This window comes from Schistocerca gregaria, chromosome 5 (assembly GCF_023897955.1).
Source record: "Schistocerca gregaria isolate iqSchGreg1 chromosome 5, iqSchGreg1.2, whole genome shotgun sequence".
In the NCBI taxonomy this organism is placed as follows: Eukaryota; Metazoa; Arthropoda; class Insecta; order Orthoptera; family Acrididae; genus Schistocerca; species Schistocerca gregaria.
In genome coordinates, this window is record NC_064924.1 from 10,291,037 (window position 1) to 10,315,254 (window position 24,218).

General features: G+C 42.6%; 1 protein-coding gene and 1 pseudogene across 2 annotated transcripts in view; one reads left to right on the plus strand and one right to left on the minus strand.

Moving 5' to 3' along the window:
- The window catches only part of LOC126273150 (trehalase-like), a 260,073-nt gene that overhangs the window by 91,897 nt on the left and 143,958 nt on the right, over nucleotides 1-24,218 (plus strand). For both annotated transcript variants that reach the window (XM_049976602.1, XM_049976603.1), the window contains exon 3: nucleotides 10,533-10,736. In XM_049976602.1, coding sequence (XP_049832559.1) covers nucleotides 10,533-10,736 — 204 coding nt within the window. The remainder of the gene's footprint in view (nucleotides 1-10,532; nucleotides 10,737-24,218) is intronic.
- On the minus strand, nucleotides 12,090-12,207 carry LOC126274339 (5S ribosomal RNA; annotated as a pseudogene).

Sequence of the window (24,218 nt, forward strand, 5' to 3'; positions counted from 1 at the left end):
TTTGTCGTGGCTGGCTCTCTGGCGTATCTCAATGATTGTAAGGGATTTATAGACTACACTGATTGTACTTGGAGGAACATAGGTCCTAGACATATCAAAAACTGAAACACAAAGTATTAATTTCCACAACAATATTTAATTTCTACTTGTCTATACGAAAAACACAAACTCCAGTGATTCAATTTCACACGAGTACAAAACCTAAAATATCATCTAATGATGTACCCAATGTTTTTGACAGTGCAGATGAGTATAAATCCTTAACAAACTCAGTGTCGAAGTATCACTCACTTCTGATACCGTTCGAATAGCAAAAATCGCAGTATTAAGCCTTTGAACAAGATCCTGAACGTGGGATTTCCACAACACCTTACTGTCTATCTGAACACCTAGAAATTTGAACTGTTCAGTTTCACTAATCATATGCCAGTTCTGTGAAATTAAAACGTCAGTAGTTTATTTTCTACAAGCCATGAACTGAGGTCATGTACTGCACTATTTGAAACCGAGCCACTGTTGCACACAACATCCATTACTACCAAGCTAGTGTCATCAGCAAACAGAAATATTTTAGAGTTACCCATAATACTAGAGGGCAAATCATTTATATAAAGAAGGAACTGGAGTGGCCCCAACACTGATCCCTGGGGCATCCCCAACTTGACAGTGTTGAGACATGCAGTTGCCTCACCACCACACATGTGTTTCACTGGGGTTCCTGGTGTACAGCTTCTAGAATGGCTTCTTTGTTAGCTGGAGTATGGCTTAGACATGGACGACCTGTATTCGGTTATGTTGGAGGGATAAGCTGAAGCTCCAAATGACAAAACACATTTTTGTCTATATGAAGTAGACTAGGATACCTAGCATCATATTCACGAGTGGCAACTCCAGTCCAGTGATCAGAATCACCAAGAGACAAAAACTGTCGACATATTTGGCGTTTCTGTATAGCTTACTATTGTCCATGCATTTTACGACAAACCCAAAAAGAAGGTACAATATGTGTATGGCTCTGCAGTAGAGCATGTAAACGACATTACTTTGTTCATAACTCATTCCTGTCAGTGGAAAAGTGCTTAAAAACACTTTATTGTGGATGTGGACCACTGTTCATAATACGCACAAGCCATTTTACAGGCTGTTTTTGGTGGTGTATTTATGTACAAAGTTATGGGGACTAATTTCGTATTTTTTAAACTGAAGTTTAAGTACCAACACATTCCAAGGCAAAGTCAAAGATATAATGGTTTTCATGACTTTTTGGGAGAGCTTTTGGAGAAACTGAATTATGACAAATAATTAATGATTCTTAAGAGGGGTCATGTAGCTTATGAAGATCTCAGTCATGATTCCAGCAATTAGTCAGCTTTTTGTTTGAGTCACAATCTGTAGAAACGCAGCTTCTGTTTTGCAGTATTCAACCCAACTTGCCCACTCTTGATAGGCATTATTCCTGTTCCCTAGCAATAACAGACCATATTTTCCAGGCATCTATCCCCATACCCAATAATAATAACAATAATAATAAGAGATTTGAATCTGAAAAACATAATTAGTCTTTACAGTATGACAATAAAAAATATAAGAGTTTGATAACCATCTGTGAAGCGGTTTGCTGCCTCTACTGATAATAATGTGCCTCTTACTTTACTACATCGAATTCACAATTTACAATTTTTTTTTCCAAAAACACCTTCCATGATGTTGTCTGCAGCACATTTTGTTACGTCTTGAGAACAAATAAGACAAAAAGTTACATTTTCCATGAGTTTAAACTGTCATTATAAAGAATTAACTTTTTTCTTACTTATGTTGTATTGGTTGTCCATAAGCAGTCATTCTCTCTGTTGGCATAATCTTTATAGTAGGTAGATCCTGTCTGCAAAAACTATTTCAGGTTTCTGTTTAGCTCAATATGCATCATTAAATGAACTGTCACATGCTGTTGAATTAATTCTTCCACTTTTTTATTCAGTGATTCACATTACATGTCTTTTCAGTCACATCCAAAAGACAGAATGTCGAACTTACAACTTATTACTAAAACATGCCAGTCATAATATAAATAAACTTCGTTCCATAGATGCTACAATTAAAAATTCCAGTACTTTCGAAGACAGAAACAAACAATTTTGATTTAATTCACACGTTTTTCGGAGATTATGTTTTATAAATGTTTCAATAATATAATAATAATAATAATAATAATAATAATAATAATGTTATATGTTAACAAAAATTTCCACAGAATGAATTTAACAAACAAATGGCAGAATCAGTACAACACTGTAGAACCAGAAATATTTAGGTGCAGGTACACTCTATAGACACATTCCATGTTCATACATATATGTACATGATATAAGCTACATGATGTAAGCTATAAATATAGATTTTTAAAAACTATTTTATATGTTTTTCAGTCGATAAATATTATTACACTTTATCAGTTTTGACAGATACTCATTAGAGCATTATTTTGAAATAATTGCATGTGTTTTGTATAAGACCTACTGTAAGTGCAGTGTTAAGAAATCAGATACTAAATAACACAGTCTAAAACAATAAAATAAAAAATCACACCTAAACTTGGAATAAAACATTCCACATTTTAAATGTTAATGGATCATGTTGTATGCTAGAGTACTGTATTGTGTTGTTTAGTAAACAACGATAGTTCTCGTTAATCAGTTTCATTATATGGTGACATTATGTCCCAAAGAAATGTAAAGGACATGAAAGAGGCTACATTATAGCTGGTATTAATCGATAGAACCTTAGCAAGAGGGTATGCTAGAAACTGGTTTCGAATGTTGTTGATGAATTAGTGTGAAACATAACACTTAGACAATGATGGTTTCTAATTTTCATGGTTGCACAGGAGATAACTAGGATAAAGGGACAGATATAGACCAAGAGTAAGAGTGTCAAGTACTTTTTTTTTTTTACTTTGGAAGAAGAAGTGTGACAGAAGGAAAGAGAAGCTGTGCTGACTATGAAGGGGTGTAGCCTGTGGAAGAGACCAGAGTAAATATTTAACGGCAAAACACATCTTTAAATATGGAATAATAAAAATGATAGTGCTCCCATTACAGTATTATTTTTAATTAATATCATGTGTTTTGTATAAGAATTGCTGTAAGTGCAGTGTGTCAGTTAAGATGCCAAATACTAAATAACACAGTCTAAAATAATAAAACAAAAAATCACACCTAAACTTGGAATAAAACTGTTTATCTTAAGTATTCTAGCGCAAAACTCTACCCAGTGCACTAGCTGGACAGCACAGCTACACAATATTGTATGAAGGTACTTGTCACACATGTGATTAAACTGTTTCCAAATTGTCTGCCACTGAAGTCTGTTTTCTATCGAAAATATGCACTCCACAAAATATTCTTGGAGGCATTTTTGCACCATTAACATGTAAGATATCTTTCTGTGTTGTCTGAGAGTACACATTTGGTTCACCCTGTGTGTCTATAGCTATGAAGTCCATTTACTTATCAGGTAGGATGTAGGGCACAAATTGTCTACAAGTTTAGTTGCTAACTTTAACCATCTGAAAAATAATAAGTCTCTTTCTCACTCTGCTTGCAACGTTGTAGAAATAGACATCTCCTAAAATTGTCTGTTTACATTTTAATACCCTACATCCTCACATTTTCGTCCACATACTTAACTAAAGTATCAATAAACTGCTCCGGCCAACATATCTTCCAACCATTAATAGGTAAACTAGTTCTTCTGTAAAGCGTCTCCTTAGAAATTTCGTAATATTGGTCTACTTTTTCATACCTCTTTTTCACCATATAGCTGTACACCAGTTTCCCATTCTGATCATAGTTATGATCCCTTCTTTTGTCATTATACATTACAATAGTTTCACGTTTCTGTTTCTTCTTTTTACCTCCTTTTTGGTAAAAAATTTTATGGTCTTTTGCATTTTCCCCATCATTGCTCTTTTGATTACTCCAATAGTAATCTAAATTATGGGTCAATGACTATATTTTCTTCGTATTTTATATGCTTCTTACATTCCAATTAAAATACTGCAAATATGTGACCAGTTGGTCACCCTACATTGTAATGTCTACATTCTTACAAGTAGCTTAATGCTTTATAGATAAAATAAACAATCATTTTTTGACCCAGAAGTATATTTTTCTAAGTTGTTAAAGTCCTCAAGTAGTGACAGAAATTATTTATCAGTATGTGACTTCCAAAAGCATTGAACTTATTAAAAACCGTCCTTGTCCTTTTTTTTACAAAAGTGTAGCCCTCAGAGCATTTATTTTGTCAAATTTCTGGTGACATTTACCATCCCACGCCCAAATGCTATTCTTCTTCAACAAGTTACCCAAATTTGGGTCATGTAGCTCTTTGTTACTAACAAATTGTCTGTAAAATCCATATAATCCAAAAACTGATTTGGACTGATTCTTATTCTTGGGAACAGGGAATTTTGCTATGGCTACAGTTATCTTATATAAAGCAAAATCCCACTCTCAGAAACAGAGTAAGCTACAAATTGTAGTTCTTTCACACTAAATTTGCATGTCTCTAATTTCAAAGTGATCCATCTTCCCTCATTTTTTGTAGATCCCTCTTAATAGCATGCAGTGTTCAATCCATGATTTCACAGTTGCATTTTTGTATAGTCTCCTGTTTCATAATAAGCTCTCCTGTTTCATATAAGCTCAATAACATCTGCGCTTAATCCATTTCCTCTTGTTTTTGGGTTGAGCTTTCCAACTATCTTTTCTGCGGCTTTGTCTATACCAGATTTAATTTGATCACAGTTTTCAGTTACTCCATCATGTTGAAAATTTTTAGATACATTACCTGTTTGGTGAGACAGCACTTTGCCATTCCCTAGGTTTTCAATTTTTATAATTCCCATTTAAGTTTTATGGTCTTCTTCTTGACACATTTCAGTCTGAATGTACAGTTCATCAGGACCAGGTTATGGTCACTGCCTATGTCTGCAGATGGATAGGTCCTGCTATTTTTACCTGGTTCCTAAAACATATCTTCACTAGAATGTAATCGATCTACTTACTGTCTCCTCAGTCTCCAGGGGCCTTGCATGAGTATATCCTTCATTTGCGATGCTGGAAAGGTGTGTTTGCAACAACTAACTGGAGCCTCGAGTGAACTCGGTTAGTCGATTTCCTCTTTCATTTCTTCTTCCAAGTCCATATTTGCCAACAATTTCTTCCTCCAGTTCTTCACCCACAATCGCCTATATGGATGTGAAACTTGGACAGTGGGAAGAGAAGATAGAAGATGGCTAGAGGCCCTGGAGATGTGGTGCTATAGAAGGATGATGAAGATCAGGTGGAGAGATAAAGTAACAAATGAAGAGGTGCTTAGAAGAAAACAGGAAACCAGATACTTGTGAATGCACATCCAAAGAAGAAGAGACAATCTTGTATGGCACATCCTAAGTGACAACAACATCAGTGGAACAATAGCAGAAGGAGCTATTGAGGGAAGGAATCGGCAGGGGCAACCAAGGATATCATACATGCAACAGATCATGAATGATGTTGGATGTAACATGTATGTGGAAATGATGATGAAGGCCAAAACAAAACAAGAATGGCACTCTGCTGCAAGTCAACATCAGGGTTGAACACTAAATGAAGGAAATGAAGAAGAAGAAGACAATATCATCTATATAGATATTTAACTTTGAAATAACCTGTTGCCTCAAACAAGATCCAGACTTCTAATAAATTCTTCCGCTGAAACTCAGATGGTACAACAAATTCTGGTATGATTTTCCACCAAATAGACAAGCTCTGTACATCCTACATCCTGGTTGTAATGAAACACAATGAAAACTTGAAGTAAGGACAAGGATAGGCATATATTGTGCACACTCAAGTCTTATGAAGAAGTTCATTTACACACACTGGATGGTCATTTTTCTCTGTGTAGAAATTTGTTCAAAAGTCATGTTGAAAATGAGTCTAACACCTCATCTTTCTTGGACACAACTAAAAATGGGTTGTTATGTTTCCTGTCACTTGTTTCTGTAAAACCCCAACTTTCGATTTTTTATGTTCTCTTTCAACAGCTATTTTTTTTGTAATTGATTCCCCATGTGGTTTAATTAATTAAACAACACAAACACTCTTCCATAAAACGTTATATCCCTCATTTGATGATTATTATTGGCACAGTTTACAATAGCTAGCTTTGTTTGTGACACTTCTTTGCTCATAGATTAGTAAATAGTAATTCTTTAGCGTCCCAGTGAAGCCCAGCTCTGACTTTTGTAATACAGTCAATGCCCAATATTAAAATCTACATCTACATAGATACTCCAGAAGCCACCGTACAGTGCGTGGCGGAGGGTAACCTGAACCACCACTTGTCATTTCCGTTCCTGTTCCACTCTTAAATAAAGCAAAGGAAAAACGATTATCTATATGCTTCGATATGATCCCTAATTTCTCGTATCTCAGCTTCGTGGTCCTCACGCGCAGTATATTAGCGGGAGTAGAATCGTTTGGCACTCAGCCTCAAATGCCGGTTCTCTAAATTTTTTCAAAAGTGTTTTTTCTAAAAGAACGTCGCCTTCTCTCCAGGGATTCCCATTTGAATTCCCAAATCATCTCCGTAACACTCGTGTGTTGTTCAAACCTACCAGTAACAAATCTAGAAGCCCACCTGTGAATTACTTCGATGTCTTAATTTAGTCTGACCTCGCATGAATCCCAAACACTCGAACAGTACTCAATAATGGGCCACACTAGCGTCCTATATGCGGATTTCTTTATGGGTGATCGACTCTTTCCTAAAATTCGCACTGAACAACTACTTGAAAATTTTATATGGCTAACCTTAAAACGATAACAAAACCTACATATTTACAATTTCGTTATACCTCGCAGTCGCATTTCTTATTTTTATTTCTATAATTGGCCTTTCACAAAAAAATTCCCTTTCTAATTTTCTTCCTCAGTTTTGCAGATTTCTAAAATTAAATTTCATGTGGCAACCAAGTAATTACGTTCCCAAAGCTCAATTTGAACATAAAAAATAGGGACTGTACAGATCATTTTGTTTCCCCACATCAGCTTCATACAAAAGATCGTTCTCAGTGTCTCTAATGTCTATAGTTTCAACCCTTTCTTTCCCAAAAAATTCACTTTCTGTGCTTGTAAGGTGCTGAAAGCAACAATGGGCGCCACGTCACTTCCAGTCACCACAGCAACAGACTGATCTTTTGTACACTCATTACTATAATTATAATACAGAAATTTACGTTATACCATAAAATATTTATTTCAGACGTTTTAATTTTATATTAAACTTAGAAAAATTAAATAAAAATATGTTAACAGCGACTTTTATTTGTTACAGGACGGCACACATCATAGTTACTTACACAAATTATAGTAGGTGATCAAAAGCAACCGGACACCCCCAAAGACATAAGTTTTTCATATTAGGTGCATTGTGTTGCCACCTACTGCAGGTACTCCATATCAGCGACCTCGGTAGCCATTAGACATGGTGAGAAAGCAGAATGGAGTGCTCCGCATAACTGACGGACTTCGAACGTGGTCAGGTGATTGAGTGTCACTTGTGTCATACGTCTGTATGCGAGATTTCCACACTCCTACACATCCCTAGGTTTACTGTTTCCGATGTTATAGTGAAGTGGAAACGTGAAGAGACACGTACAGCTCAAAGGCTTACAGACCGAACTGGTCTGCTGACTGACAGAGACCGCCGACAGTTGAAGAGGGTCGTAATGTGTAATAAGCAGACATCTATACAGACCATCCCACAGGAATTCCAAAGTGCATCAGGATCCACTGCAAGTACTAGAACAGTTAGGCGGGAGGTGAGAAAAGTTGGATTTCATGTTAGAGTGGCTGCTCATAAGACACACATCACGCTGGTAAAGGGCAAACGACGCGTTGCTTCTTGTAAAGAGCGTAAACATTGGACGATTGTACAGTGGAAAAACGTTGTGTGGAGTCACGTATCACGATACACAATGTGGCGATCCGATGGCACGGTGTGGGTATGGTGAATGCGCGGTGAACGGCATCTGTCAGCGTATGTAGTGCCAACAGCAAAATTCGGAGGCGGTGGTGTTATGCTGTGGTCGAGTTTTTCATGGAGGGGGTTTGGACCCTCTGTTGTTTTGCGTGTCACTATCACAGCACAGGTCTGCACTGATGTTTTAAGCACCTTCTGCTTCCCACTGTTGAAGAGCAGTTCGGTGATGACGACTGCATCTTTCAACACAGTCGAGCACCAGTTCATAATGCACGGCCTGTGTCGGAGTGATTACATGACAATAACATCCTTGTAATGGACTGGCCTGCAGAGAGTCGTGACCTGAATCCTACACAACACGTTTGCGATGCTATGGACCGCAGACTTTGTGGCCGGCCTGACCGACCGATATCGATGCCTCTCCTCAGTGCAGCATTCTGTGAAGAATGGGTTGGCATTGCCGAAGAAACCTTCCAGCGCCTGACTGGCAAAGCTGTCATCAAGGCTAAGGGTGGGTCAACACCATATTGAATTCGAGAATTACCGATGGAGGGCGCCACGAACCTGTAAGTCATTTTCAGCCAGGTGTCCGGATACTTTTGATCACATAGTGCATATTTCAAAAGTAACGATACTTCTGAGTTCTTTGTATGAAAATTATAAACAGAAGAGAGCAATATAGAATGGAATGAATCCAGGTACCACAAAAACCACAATGGGGCCGACTAGGACAGATGTTAGGTGCAAGTCGCAACAGAACGGCCTCTGGCAGAGCGCAGCTGGCCAACACAGCAGGGTAGTGGGCCCAGGTTTGGTGTAGCACAAGGCCTCGGTTCCTGAACGGGAAAACAGTCGCGGATCAATCTGATGTGACAAGTGATTAGTTTGTAGTGTGGGTTGAACAGCTATTTTTGTGCCGAGGCAGTATACCGACACACAATAAATACACTCCTGGAAATGGAAAAAAGAACACATTGACACCGGTGTGTCAGACCCACCATACTTGCTCCGGACACTGCGAGAGGGCTGTACAAGCATTGATCACACGCACGGCACAGCGGACACACCAGGAACCGCGGTGTTGGCCGTCGAATGGCGCTAGCTGCGCAGCATTTGTGCACCGCCGCCGTCAGTGTCAGCCAGTTTGCCGTGGCATACGGAGCTCCATCACAGTCTTTAACACTGGTAGCATGCCGCGACAGCGTGGACGTGAACCGTATGTGCAGTTGACGGACTTTGAGCGAGGGCGTATAGTGGGCATGCGGGAGGCCGGGTGGACGTACCGCCGAATTACTCAACACGTGGGGCGTGAGGTCTCCACAGTACATCGATGTTGTCGCCATTGGTCGGCGGAAGGTGCACGTGCCCGTCGACCTGGGACCGGACCGCAGCAACCCACGGATGCACGCCAAGATCGTAGGATCCTACGCAGTGCCGTAGGGGACCGCACCGCCACTTCCCAGCAAATTAGGGACACTGTTGCCCCTGGGGTATCGGCGAGGAACATTCGCAAACGTCTCCATGAAGCTGGGCTACGGTCCCGCACACCGTTAGGCCGTCTTCCGCTCACGCCCCAACATCGTGCAGCCCGCCTCCAGTGGTGTCGCGACAGGCGTGAATGGAAGGACGAATGGAGGCGTGTCGTCTTCAGCGATGAGAGTCGCTTCTGCCTTGGTGCCAATGATGGTCGTATGCGTGTTTGTCGCCGTGCAGGTGAGCGCCACAATCAGGACTGCATACGACCGAGGCACACAGGGCCAACACCCGGCATCATGGTGTGGGGAGCGATCTCCTACACTGGCCGTACACCTCTGGTGATAGTCGAGGGGACACTGAATAGTGCACGGTACATCCAAACCGTCATCGAACCCATCGTTCTACCATTCCTAGACCGGCAAGGGGACTTGCTGTTCCAACAGGACAATGCACGTCCGCATGTATCCCGTGCCAGCCAACGTGCTCTAGATGGTGTAAGTCAACTACCCAGGCCAGCAAGATCTCCGGATCTGTCCCCCATTGAACATGTTTGGGAAAGGATGAAGCGTCGTCTCACGCGGTCTGCACGTCCAGCACGAACGCTGGTCCAACTGAGGCGCCAGGTGGAAATGGCACGGCAAGCAGTTCCACAGGACTACATCCAGCATCTCTACGATCGTCTCCATGGGAGAATAGCAGCCTGCATTGCTGCGAAAGGTGGATATACACTGTACTAGTGCCGACATTGTGCATGCTCTGTTGCCTGTGTCTATGTGCCTGTGGTTCTGTCAGTGTGATCATGTGATGTATCTGACCCCAGGAATGTGTCAATAAAGTTTCCCCTTCCTGGGACAATCAATTCACGGTGTTCTTCTTTCAATTTCCAGGAGTGTATTTCAAACAGTACTAGGCTAGAAGCACTGAGTCAAGTGTTACATGAAACGTGATGCAGCGGTGACACGGAGCTAGTGTTGGAGTAATGGTGATGAGAGGTGGACTGCGGCCGCACTGCTCGCCTGTGTCCGCAGCTGCTGAGCCGCATCGCGGACAGCCGGCTGCGCGACTGGGCGGCCTACCTGAACGGCGAGTGGCCGCAGCTGGCGCGCCGCGTGCCCGACGACGTGCGCCGCAACCCGGACCGCTACTCGCTCATCTACGTGCCCAACGGCTTCGTCGTGCCGGGCGGCCGCTTCCGCGAGTACTACTACTGGGACACCTACTGGATAGTGCAGGTCAGTCGCACACCCCGTACCTACTTTGTCTCCGAGACATCTCGAGCATTCCACCTTCAAAACTTGGTAACCTATTTTCATTGAGATAATGGATGATATTATTTGTAACCCTACCCGTACGTTCTTTTAATATTTTTCCAGACAATTACCTGAACAAGCCACAATGTCGAGCTCTGACCAGCCATCTTCTGACTAAAGGCACCTGCTGCAAGCAGCGGCTGCTGTTAACCAATTATGTCACTGCGAAACGCTTGTGTGATTGTCCCTAAAACATAAAAAAGGAAGTCAACCACTTAATCTGCAAGGCAGTACGTCTCTACAGACATTCCCCTCAATAGTCTGTTGTTGCAAATCCGCTCTACATAGGATGCAGGAAACTGACTAACTTCATCAAAGTCAGTATTAGTACTGGAGCAACCACTCTATTTAGGTGCCTACTTTCGGCCGGAACACCTACTGCGCAGTCTAAGCGACAACTGTCCCTAAACACCATGTCTACAGCTATATACTAGGAAATGCTGAAAAGTAATGCCTTCACATTTTTACGAAAAAATCTTAAATCTTTTTATACAAACAACATTATTAACAGTCTACATCTTTATTCATCATGCCCACATAAGATGGGCGTTCAGTAAGAATGCAACAATTTTTTTCTGACAACGAGTCGGTTTTATTCAGTATTCCAATACACCATATTATTTCCCACTCGTTTGCCTACAACACACTGTTTTTCGACATAGCGCCCATTCAACGCGGCAGCCTTACGCCGCCTTACTGGGAGCGCCTGTACGCCCACATGGTACCACTCCAATGGTCGACGTCGCAGCCAACGCACTGCCGCGTCAGTAACGTCCCAAGCATCCAGGTTCTGCTTCCGATGCAGTGCATCGTTCATTGGGCCAGGCGGATAGGAGTCTACAGTGAAAGTGGAAAGAGAGTCCCATAAAGTGTTATCAGCTTCTCTGGCGTGCGCAGACTTCTGTGATGCCTCGATGAGAAGTTCATTTGCATTTCTGTGGCGAGGAACACGCTGGACACATTTCTTCAATCTGCTGAGGGTGGCACAGTTGTGTGCGGCTAGCCGGCACGTGTCAGATCGAACAGGTTAGCGTTACCTTGTTGCAATGATGACAGAAAAAAAGTCTCTCCGTCCGAACAGGCCTTGCAAGGCCCAACGGTACCGACCGGCCGCCGTGTCATCCTCAGCCCAGAGGCATCACTGGATGAAGATATGGAGGGCCATGTGGTCAGCACACCACTCTCCCGCCTGTTGTCACTTTTCGTGACTGGAGCCATTACTTCTCAATCAAGTAGCTCCTCACACTGCCTCACAAGGGCTGAGTGCACGACGCTTGCCAACAGCGCTGGACAAACCGGATGGTCACCCATCCAAGTGCTAGCCCAGCCCGACAGCGCTTAACTTCGGTGATCTGACGGGAACCGGTGTTAGCACTGCGGCAAGGCCGTTGGCAATGATGACAGATGGCAGACGCCGTGCCCAACGACTCACCGTGTCTTTGATCACCGCCAGGCCTCCGTAGACATTCCGTAAGCGCATAAAAATATCTGCGATGTCCTGGTTTTGCGTCAAAAGAAAATCAGCGACAGCTCTCTGCTCGGAATGCCCCTCCGCTACAGACGCCATTTCGAAGGCTTGGCACAGAGCAGCCACATATCGGAACTTCACGAAACTACAGGTGCTCATGCGGGAATATTCCACGATGTCCCACAACAAATTCCGCACTTTTTAAACAGACAATGGCCGAGAAAAATATGTTTCACTACTTAGTGTACGCACCTGCTATTTGCTGCCCTCTGCCGTTAACAGGGCTCTGAACAGTGTTGTGTAACATGGCAGTGTGTAACATAACTACGTCAGTGTTCGAAAAACTGTGTCCTATGATCGACTTTCGAATGTAAATAGTCCAAGCAAGTAGCACCCTCTCCTGCACCTGACATGCCAGACCATACACCAGCACTGGTACATCTATAACAACCCGACGTCTTATGTTCACTGTCCTCCATCGTCCTCCATACTGTCGCGACTGTCATCTGTTTCCAGAACTTAAAGAACACCTTCGAGGACTTCACTTCGACAGTGATGAAGCAGCGCAAGCAGATGTGAGGCTGAGGCTTCATCAACAAACTGAAACATTCTACAACGACGGTATCAACAAACTGGTCTCCTGTTGGAAGAAATAAATATATAGACATGAAGAACAAAGATGTAGATTGTTAATAACGCTTGTTTCATTTCTAACGCTTTAAGAGTCTTCAACATAAAAAATTCCGAGGCATCACTTTCCACCTTCTCCTCGTATATATTGAGCAAATTGCTATGAAGAACGCAGCAGAGGGTACGAATGACGGCTTACATGCGTCAGTCAGACCTCACCTTCACTCTGCCCTTGCAGCAGTGATACGCGGTGGGCTGGTGGCTTTTCTCTAGACTCAGCACTTAGCACTCCTGTTCCTTGGCACTTTGTAAGTAGGCATGCGCGGGGTCATTGCCGCCTATCTTCCAGACTGCGACACTTTCATTTCTCAACATCTCCGTGACAATCTCCAGTGGGACAAAGCAATCTCTGACCGCCGGTGGCACTCTTCTTCCTGTATACATTCACTATCCCCTACTACTGTTATCTGGCACGTGCCCTGCACACTTGAGCAGTATTCCAACATTGGACGCACAGCGGCGTGAGTCGCTCGTAAACTGCCGGTATTTTCCCAGCACCCTGGTCGCAGCGCCCCTCCCGCGCCAGGCGCGTCGCCCCATCCTAGCCCTACAGCCGCGGCTGGCACCTTTGGCCGTTTACAACGGCTCGCGTACGCCACTAGGACCAGACCACTTCTTCACACGGCTGCTCCCTCTCCTTTGTGGCCCGATCCCGGCGCCCACGGTGGATATTACGTCATCACTCCATTTCGTACGTGTGCAAACTGTTACACGCATCTCACTGACTACAGTTGTAACTGAACGATGTCATGGTCATATGTCACAGTTTTACATTTAAATTTCTGAACTTTGATAGAACTTTCCCGTATTTGCACCATTCTCATATCTTTTTAAGACGATACTGAACAGTTATACATTTTTTAGATAGTACTTCGTTATAGACAACCAAATCATCTGCAAAATGTTGCTGTTATTATTCCCTGACAGGTCATTCGCGTACAAGTTAAACAACAACCGTTCTAAGGCATTTACTAGAGACACATCTGAAATTACTTTCATTTCGATCGATGACTGTGCATCCAAGCTATTTGCTGCATCCGGCCCACAAAAAAATCCTCAATCCAGTCATAAATTTCGTTTGGTACCAGGGAACGTGAACAGGCAGCGACAAGCGGGCGTAGCCCCAACGCACCTAAACAGCGGACCCACTGCCGCTCAAAATAAAGCGAAAACAGAAGAAACTAAAACAGGCAAGGAGTACATTCCGGTCCTTTCTGGCGTCACCAATAGCTCGCAGGCCGCCAACCGGTACATATCCCGCGCTTTACTTCTGTTAATACTGAACTGAGAAGGAAACAACAATAACCTACCACATATTTTCTGATAAATCCCATATATTTCAACAGGTTTCTTTAGACTGAGATTAAAAATGGAAGTGATATATTTGAACACAATCTACAATTTACTAGAGTCATCTGTCAAAAACGGATCGTCCGTAAAGTCTGTTAGTACAATAATCTTACATACTATGTTCAGTTGACAGGCTTCCTCTCTAACCACTACGCTATAGCTGACACAAATTATTTAAAGCAATATCTTTTATATCATGATGCCGTAAAGGTCATCTGCATACACATTGTAGAAATAGATATGTGTGTCTATGTATATATAAATGTACGTATGTTCCTTATCTCGTCCTGAACCACTGGACCGATTTTAACCAGATTGTGTCCTCATATCATTCACCGTCTGGAAAGAACCACTGTGGGGATAAGAATCACCCACCTGTCAAAAGATGGGGGTGTATACAAAGAACCCTTGCAGCCCATAAGGCGAGAGTAACCACAGGTTAGTCATCCAGCATTTAAGAATGAGAGCACTTAGAGACTTGCAACAAAGTTTACACATAATTTCAAACCATTAAGAAACTCTCTCTCCTGACGACTCCAGCAAAACTATGAAAGGAAAAAAATTTGTTTTTTACTTCTTTTTCACTGTTGAGGAATATCTCTTTACTACCAACCGTATTGGAGACGCATTTTGCAGGCAGTATTCACTTATATAACTGAATGTAGCTGAATAATTGCACATTTGTTCAGGAGATACGGCGTCATAAACACTCAATGCGAGAAAACCTATTGCATCGTGCAAGACGTTTACATTTATTACTTCGTCGCTAGTGAATCTATTCACAACGCTTTTCACAAAGGGTATCCACATGTGATGCTGAATGTACCAACAAAACTATATCACTGTGCGACACATTGTTCAGGAGAAATGATGTCAAATGCAAAGGTACGAGAAAAAACTGCCGCATCATGCATGACGTTACAATCTATTACTTAGTTGGTACTAATTCAGTTCGCAACACATCTCGCAGACAGTATCCACGTACGCAGCTAAATTTACTTAGAAAAATGTATTTTTCGACACACGGTTCAAGAGATATGACGTCATAAGGGCTGAGATGAATGAGAAACTGCCGCCTCATGCATGATGTTTTAATTTTTTACTTCTTTACTACTAACTCTATACACAACACATTTCGCACACGTTATCCGCATATACCACTGGATACACTTGCAAAATTATATCATTGTACAGTACGTAGTTCCGGAAACACGACGTTATAAACATTACGCGTCGTGAAAATGAAACTGCAGGGCGATATTCGCTAGACATACAGGTGAAATATGTATACAAATTTATGTGAAGTACGTTAAATATGTGTGAAATTTATTTGACATTTGCGTATGCGAGCAAAGCCACAGGTAAAAAGCTCATCCTAAACCGCTAGAACGATTTCTATCAGGTTTGGTACACATATTAACTACAATTTGGAAAGAAATACTGTAGGGGTAAGAACCACCAGCTTCCTTTTGGGATGAGTGTGTAAACGTGGAGAGAGAGTGCAAGAAAAGAAGATGCACAGAGGAAGGGAAGAGGAGGAGATGAATCGAGAGAGGAGAGAGGAGGGGATTGGCAGAGAAAGTAAAGAGGTAGAATGGTCAGAGGCAGGAGGGGGGTGGGGGGAGACAGTCCGAGAGATCGGGGAGGAGGATATGAACAGACAGAAAGGGGGGGGGGCGCAGATTGGACAGAGAAAAGAAAGAGGGGTAGGTGGATAGAGAATGTGAGAGGAGGAGTTGGAAGGAGAGGAGGGAGGAGCAGATCTGTAATGGAAGACTGGAATACAACGTCTTATACATTTAAGTCTCAGGAAGTCATTTCTGAAAGTATTTGTATGGAGTGTAGCCATGTATGGAAGTGAATCATGGACGATAAATAGTTTGGACAAGAAGAGAATAGAAGCTTTCAAAATGTGGTGCTACAGAAGAATGCTGAAGATTAGATGGGTAGATCACATAACTAATGAGGAGGTATTGAATCGGATTGGGGAGAAGAGAAGTTTGTGGCACAACTTGAGTAGAAGAAGGGATCGGTTGGTAGGACATGTTCTGAGGCATCAAGGGATCGCCAATTTAGCATTGGAGGGCAGCATGGAGGGTAAAAATCGTAGAGGGAGACCAAGAGATGACTACACTAAGCAGATTCAGAAGGATGTAGGTTGCAGTAGGTACTGGGAGATGAAGAAGCTTGCACAAGATAGAGTAGCATGGAGAGCTGCATCAAACCAGTCTCAGGACTGAAGACCACAACAACAACAACAACAACAACAACAACAACAATACTACGGTTGACGCTGCAGCTAAAATCTTGTGCGCTGTATCCCTGGGTACTGGTTACACTGCTGTAGTGTGATGTATTTTGCTTAGGGCATAGCTGTTAATCAAAAGAACTCTCTGTTCCGGTTTAACGTTCTAGCTTTATGTTTATGGAGAGTCGCCCTGTATATATTGAGTTTATGGTCCCAGTTGGCAACTTCATCTTCCGCAGATTGGACATTAAAATACTACCTAAGTGGTTCGTCTTTTCTGCGCTTTGTAACCATGTTAATTTTCATAGTCTCAATTTGGAGTCTGACAGGTAAAATCCTCGATATGTGTTCACTGAGCTTGGGGCCAGAAAAAGTGACATAGGCATGGATTATTTCTTAAGCTCATTCAGTTTCAGATTTCGTGTTAACTATTACACTGACGCAATTAGCATAAGCGTGAAATCTGTAAACCTTGTAGCCTGTGTTGCTGGTTTAACAGTGATGGTTCCATATCTATTCCGCACATTATCAAACAAAGGGAGTAGCACTGTCGCATTCATTGACATCTCGTGGAAATCGGGTTTTCTGTCGGATATCAGCGTCTTCCAAACACGATATTTCGACTGAGACCAGTCTCAGGGAACACCTGATGAAGACGTCAAGTAATGACGTCGAAATATCGTGTTTGGAAGACGCTGATATCCGGCAGAAAACCCGATTTCCACGAGATGTCATCAAATCGCCGGGAAAGTCTAAGAAATGACGTCGCATACATTGTTTAATCAGGACCGGTGAACTTAGTTGGCCATTAATTTTGATTCTAGAAGGTGTTACGACTATACGTTTGCGTATATGCCGAGTAAAATTATCGCTGAACCCCTTCAATTCGCATTATGCTTAGTATAAAGTGGTGGTTGATGCGGTCAGATGCCTTACCAAAGTCTAAACACATGATACAGATATAATATCCATGTATTCATACAATGCATTTATCATAGCTCGCCCTGGGACTGCACTCATTTGATAAGGGCCAATTATCTACGGCAGTGACGACTTCATTGTAGTATTTATGCGTCGGATGGAGGTTTTATAGTCGAAGTTGAGCAGAGTTAGTGGCTGAAAACGTCTAACATTCTGCGTGGTGTCTGTTTGTTCTATATCGTGTCTCCCTACCACTTTTGCGCAACGACGCTCTGAGCGTGTTTTTTAGGGAATTGACTAGTTTGGACCTGGAACCTGTTGCTTGTAAGGAGACCCAGACCACACATGACATGTAGAGTTCAGAAGAGTTCAGTGACACTAGCGACGATATAACCAAATACTTAATGATTTCAGCGTCAGCTCCACTGCACTCCCTTTAAAAGAATCTTAATACTAACTAAATTTAGTGGAAGGGGTTCAAGGATTTCCTATTTTTAGAAGGCTCGGCTCCGCTTGAGCAAAGCCAGTAAGTGGTTAGCATTCGCCGGGAGTAGGTGGCGAGACCCAGAAGTAGACGGTTGCAAGCTGGTAAGCAAGCGTGCTGTTGCTAGGTTCAGAAGTGGATTGAATCGCGAATACATATTAAACTGGTGATCTTTAATTTCGGGAGGATTTGCGCCTCATTGCTTTTAGTTCTTCCTTATTTTGCAATTTTATTCTTGGCCTTGGCGTCAGAGCCTAGTAGGATGCAGTATGCAAAATATACGTGGGTCTCTCAGTCACCACATTCGGTACAATTCAGCAGTTAAGCTTACCATTGGAAATTTTTTTCTACTCATAAAAAATCGTTTATAAATTGCAGTATTGATAAAAGGAAATGTTTTAATTGACGATCGATACTAGTATTACGCAAAAAGGGGGTTTAACAGATGAGAATTCTGCAGTTCTGAGTGAAGCTTTATGCACTGTTATGCGGCATCGCGTGCGTTTATTACCTTGTCGGTGTTCGTCAGGGGGCGGCGGGCAGCACAGCTCCACTCACCTCGCCATCTCGGAAGCAACTCGCTCCTAACTTCTCCTTATTACAATTTACCGAAGTTGGTTTAAAAAACTATTTGGCTGTGTTTTCATCTGACCAATCAGGGTCTCAATGTTAACCTTAAGCTCCACCTACAAAAATTCTGTCTATCCAATGAGAAACGTTATACGTTTCGTGGTGGGGCAATGTTTTTAAAGTTTGCAAAATAACAGAGACGCGCAAAAGTCTCACGCTAAAACTTGCGGGTGGTGTGGTCCTTTTAGCGTTATCGTAAGATCTATACTGTTCTTCTGGAGGGCTCTAGCTTTTAACATGGGCTTGGGGTGGTCCTGACGTAAAAAGGACGCGAAAAAGTCTCACACTAAGACTTGCGGCTGGGGTGTGGTCCTAGCGGTTAACTGGCGGTGTGGGTGTTCGTCCCTTATCGTAGGGCCTTCCAGCTTAACACGGTTCTGCTCTCGGCTTCTGCTCTCGTTTCTCCCCTCGGAACTGCGTCTGTCTCACGGTGGGAAGGTATGACATGCATTTAGGCATTCTTGTGTTAGTCTGTGGTATTCCATTTGCTCACTCGTTACTCGTATTACTTTGGTTAATTTAACGTCACGATTTATTTGGAGGTATGTGACATACTACTTGATTTGCTTATCATGTCAGGGTTTTCATGGAAGGTGTTGGATTTGCCTGACATCTTACAAACCCTTCAGCGTAGAACCACAACTTTTTTTCTCCTTGCGCGGGGGTGGGGGGGAGGGGGGGGGGGGAGATCAGGACAGTCAGTCCTTCCGTAAACTGGGATGGCACCTGCACGTCCCCCAATGATTGTTATACATTTTGGTGAACTCTTGATTGATCTGTTTTAATTGTTCAGAACCATTCAAAAGCCAAGATCGCACAAAATTCTTTTTATTCAAGAGAACTGGTTTCAACTGTCTTGGCTGTCATTTTCAGGTCTTAAACATTTTTTGAAGCTATGACAAGCATTTATAGTGTGCTGAGTTTTATCCACTTGACATCTTGCGCTTGAGATCAGCGTGAAATGAACGTGTTTTCCAACAAAAATGTTTAAGACTTGAAGGTAACACCTAAGACTGTTGAAACTGGTTGTCTTGAATAAAAATATTTTGTGCGATCTTGGCTTTCGAATGGTTTTTAACACTTGGTGAACTCTATTCCTATGACGTTCAAAAAGCAAGCATAAAATTATATTGGCAGGCAGTCTAAACCAGCTGAGATCTTTGTAGATACCACTTTGACTGTGGTCAACATTTCTTCACCGGTAGTGATGGCTACGAGGTCGGCGTTGTCATTAGCATTGACCGGAGGTGAATGAAAAGTGAAAAGGGCTCACTTGCCGTCACATCAGTTCCCGGCGCGACTTAAAAATTTGTATAATACTGCATCACGTAATTTTTTTTATTGCGGCTTTTTGATCGTTGAGAGTACGGAGTACCTTTTGTTTACCTCTACTGGCTTTGCTGATCGTATGATATATTAGTGGATTTTCCTGCGTAATTTCAACTGGAGAAAGCACTCAGACCTTTTCCCCTCTAGAGATTGTCGCACATACGCTGAGATTCTTTTCATAGTACGTTTTATTCTAGAGCTGTTTGCTATTAATCCCATGGGGGCACCATAAAGTTCGTAGGTCCATAAAACGTACATATAAGATGTGTTTTTGCCAACATGCTTTGATACAACCACACTGCACGATGCATTTTTTTTATCTGCGCTTTTACAAACTGTAGCCACCACATGATGCGTGTTGGGTATCTGTCTTGCATCCAAAGACATCGTTGCCATGTATCACTGATCTGTTTCAGGACAGCGTCGTCCCAGTAAGGTTTTTTTTTATGTATGCTGAACGCTTGTATGAAATGTTCAGTGACCTGAGAAATTTATGAACCAAATTTCACAGTCAACCACACTATGAATATAGCCTTTCGAGGCATAGACCCTGTCTAGTCAGAATTACTGGATACGTACTTATATCCTCGGCGTGCCACCAAGTATCTATTAAATAGAGTCTATTAGTAACAACGACAGCTTCTTGCAAAAGTTGAAATTCGGAACTTGATCTCACTGACGCAATACGCAATTAAAATCACCACCCAAAATTATATTCAGGCGAGCATCGTATTAATGGGGCAATTTCATCTCAGAACAAGTTGCTCCTTGCACGTTTCCCGTGCATCAAAAAATGGTTCAAATGGCTCTGAGCACTATGGGACTCAACTGCTCTGGTCATCAGTCCCCTAGAACTTAGAACTACTTAAACCTAACTAACCTAAGGACATCACACACATCCATGCCCGAGGCAGGATTCGAACCTGCGACCGTAGCAGTCGCGCAGTTCCGGACTGCGCGCCTAGAACCGCGAGACCACCGCGGCCGGCTCCCGTGCATCCAGAGGGCGCATACACATTTAGTAGAAGTAGATGATACATTTTGCAGTTATTCGTCGTTCAGTTTCAGGTATAGCCAGTGCTGTACATAGTATGTCGTTCTTGAACCATATTGTTGTTTCTTAAACCATATTTTCGACGTAACTGGCTCTGGTATCATCGTTGTACGAGTATCAGTGTCGGTGGCCTAAAAGTAGTCATTTAGGGATTGTAACTTCACGTCGGAAACAACCCTGTTTAAATTTGCAATTACATACGGCTGCGTCATTCAGTGTTAATACCAAGCACAGTCATTTTCATCGGGCGACGCAGTCTCCTTATAAGGTCTATTGGGATCCCCTGTTTAGATCGGTTCTTCGACTGAGTAGGCTAGGTTCATAATTTATGTACAACTTCATTCGGGCTTGGAACGTCTACTTTGCCGACCTTAGTCAGGTCACGTTTTTCGTTTCCACCTGTTCTGAGAATTGTCTTGGTACATGACAATTTTTGCTCTAGTTCCTAAATCTCTTCGGGTCTCTTGCTTACATGTTTGTCGTTTGGGTTTCACCGGCTGCCGGCTCAGGTTATCTTTTACGATATTCGTGAGTTCTCCTAATAGTGTAGCGTTCCGAGTCAAGTTGTTGCTCGTGCAATTATTCAAGAGAAAAATCGTTTCGCTTCGAGGATGCTCGTTCAGAGTAGGTTGTTGCGTAACTTCAGTATCATCAGCGGAAGAATGGATCGGTTCCCCACCTTTCGGGGGTCCATTGTGCTGAAACTGTTGTAGCTGTCACGATTTCCTACGACTAGCGTGATCTCGATTCTGTTCTGTCAGTGATGGCACCGTGGTCTTCTTCTTGGGTGACAAGTCGCTGGCAGTGCAGACACAGCCAGCGGTCTCGGCGCCACTCGCCGCTGCAGACACTCGGCACGGACGTTGCCGCGAGAGTTGCACGCCGCGCTGGTCCTCGCCGACCGTCTTACATAGCGACGCCTCAGTAACCACAGACACTGATCTACGACGGTATGTGCTTGTGCAAGTCGACCTTTAATTATCTCGTTCCGTTGAGAACTTGGAATTTGCGTGCATCGGACCACCGTTACTGAGGACTCTCCCGTAAGGCGCTGTCACTGCAGTTATCTGCTCCGCCGCTACTTCGAACGGCAGTTCGAAAATCCCGATTGTCCGCATTCCAAACCCTGCATGAGCAACGGTGACTTCGCCTACGTTTCCGTCACAGTATTCCATAGTTCTCCACAATGCTTCGTAATTGCCCACAAGTCTCAACTACTTTGTCGCGGAGCACGATATCCGCCACACGTCCGCACTCGACAGCATCGCCCACCCGGCGGGCTGGCAGTCCGCGCACGCCCCCTCGGACGACCAAATCTCCACACGTCACACTGTCTTCATCTTTCTATCATAGGCCACTAAATTCAGCTCCTAAGTATCATATGTCTAGGTTGGCACACGCCGGTAAGAACGCTAGTGTCGGTTCCTAGTTGTCTCATTGTGCCTGTTGCGGGAATCCAAGTAATGTTGCGACGTGATCAGTTTAGAGGACTAGAGGATAAAAGGATGCAGACGGTGCGACACATGGAAGTTTGGATCAGCCCAGGGAGAGTGCACGGGAATAGTTAAGGCGAACGCTTACGATAAGCGAGAAATACGGTCCCTGTTCGGGACAAATTTTCATACATTGCCAATAGGTAGTATATCTATAACTAATACAGCTGTTGTCGGAAAATTCGCAGTCAGTGAATAAACTTCGAATCATTTAGCAGAGTTGCAGATCCTCAAGTTTTACAAGCCTAGAAGGGTATATGAAGATAGCAACTTTGGTCTCGATTCCTCTCTCATTGCGCAATTTTTTTTTTTTTTTTTACGTTCTCCACCTGGATTTATTGCTACCATGAATATCGTGAAAGAGAAAAAATACGATCTCATTTAGTTGGGTGATAAATCAATGACTGAAAGCATTTGTACTTCAGAATACATTAAAACTAGTCCTGTCATACAGCAGCAGCTATAATGTTGCAATGTATTTAAAAGCGCGATAAGAGATTGAGTACTAGCTTTTTCTATAGGGTGGTGAGCGGCATTGAATGGTATCATGTCGCAACGAAAATATCTTTGAAACAAATCAGAGTTTCAGGTTCGCTATTTCGCCAAAATGAAATGAACGTTAACTATCTCACTAACTTGCACGCCAGATAGAAAGACAAATACATCACACATATATTTCTTGGACACTACGATTCCTTTCCAACGTAATTGTCAATATACTTGAACTTTATTATTAGGATCATTAATAATAATTTATTGTCGTGAAAGTGGTACATGTACCTCGCGTAATTGCTCACCCGATGATCAACAGCACAAGAGTGGCAATATTAAAATGGCCATTTACTTCATATAATGTGATTCGTAATGGGGCAAGCAAAGGAGAACGGCGACAAAGATTTTAAACTTCGCGCGCACAGCGCCTCTGGAGTCTCACGCGATCGCGAACAAGGATCACAGCCATTGCAATTTACGAAATCTAGACACGGCATACTACAAGAAGTTTATTAAAAATTTGAATAGTTTCCTTAAATGAGGACTTTTCAAAATTTCTTTTATCGATGTCGGAAATTTTTCTACAACATAGTACCGTGAATGATGGTTTGTTTCTGTGGTAGTGTCTTTTTTAACCTCCTTATATGGATGTCACCGCATTTTCTTGTATCGTAACAATGAAGACAAGTCAGTTTTGAGACTGTCAGGTACCTTTTTATATTAATTACATGTTTTTGTATTAGACGCATGGCACGAGTTGAATATTCAGCTGCCGGCCGTGGTGGTCGTGCGGTTCTGGCGCTGCAGTCTGGAACCGCGGGACTGCTGCGGTCGCAGGTTCGAATCCTGCCTCGGGCATGGGTATGTGTGATGTCCTTAGGTTAGTTAGGTTTAAGTATTTCTAAGTTCTAGGGGACTGATGACCACAGCAGTTGAGTCCGATATTGCTCAGAGCCATTTTGAATATTCAGCTGTCGAAATAATTGCTTGGAGTGTGTTAGCTCTGAACTGCTGAAATTTTTTTCATTATTCTAACAGCTCATTTTTGTGCAGTGAAGATGGTCACTGTTAGACAATGCAAGCTACTTACAAGGCTGCACGTACCAGTATGTATTAGTGAGGAATCGAGCGATGTGCTTTGGCTCTGTACGTATCATTCACATAAGGATTCCGAAGACTAGAATAAGGCATGTAAGCAATGCTTTATTTCTAAAATTTTAGGTGACGGAACGCACATCCTCAACC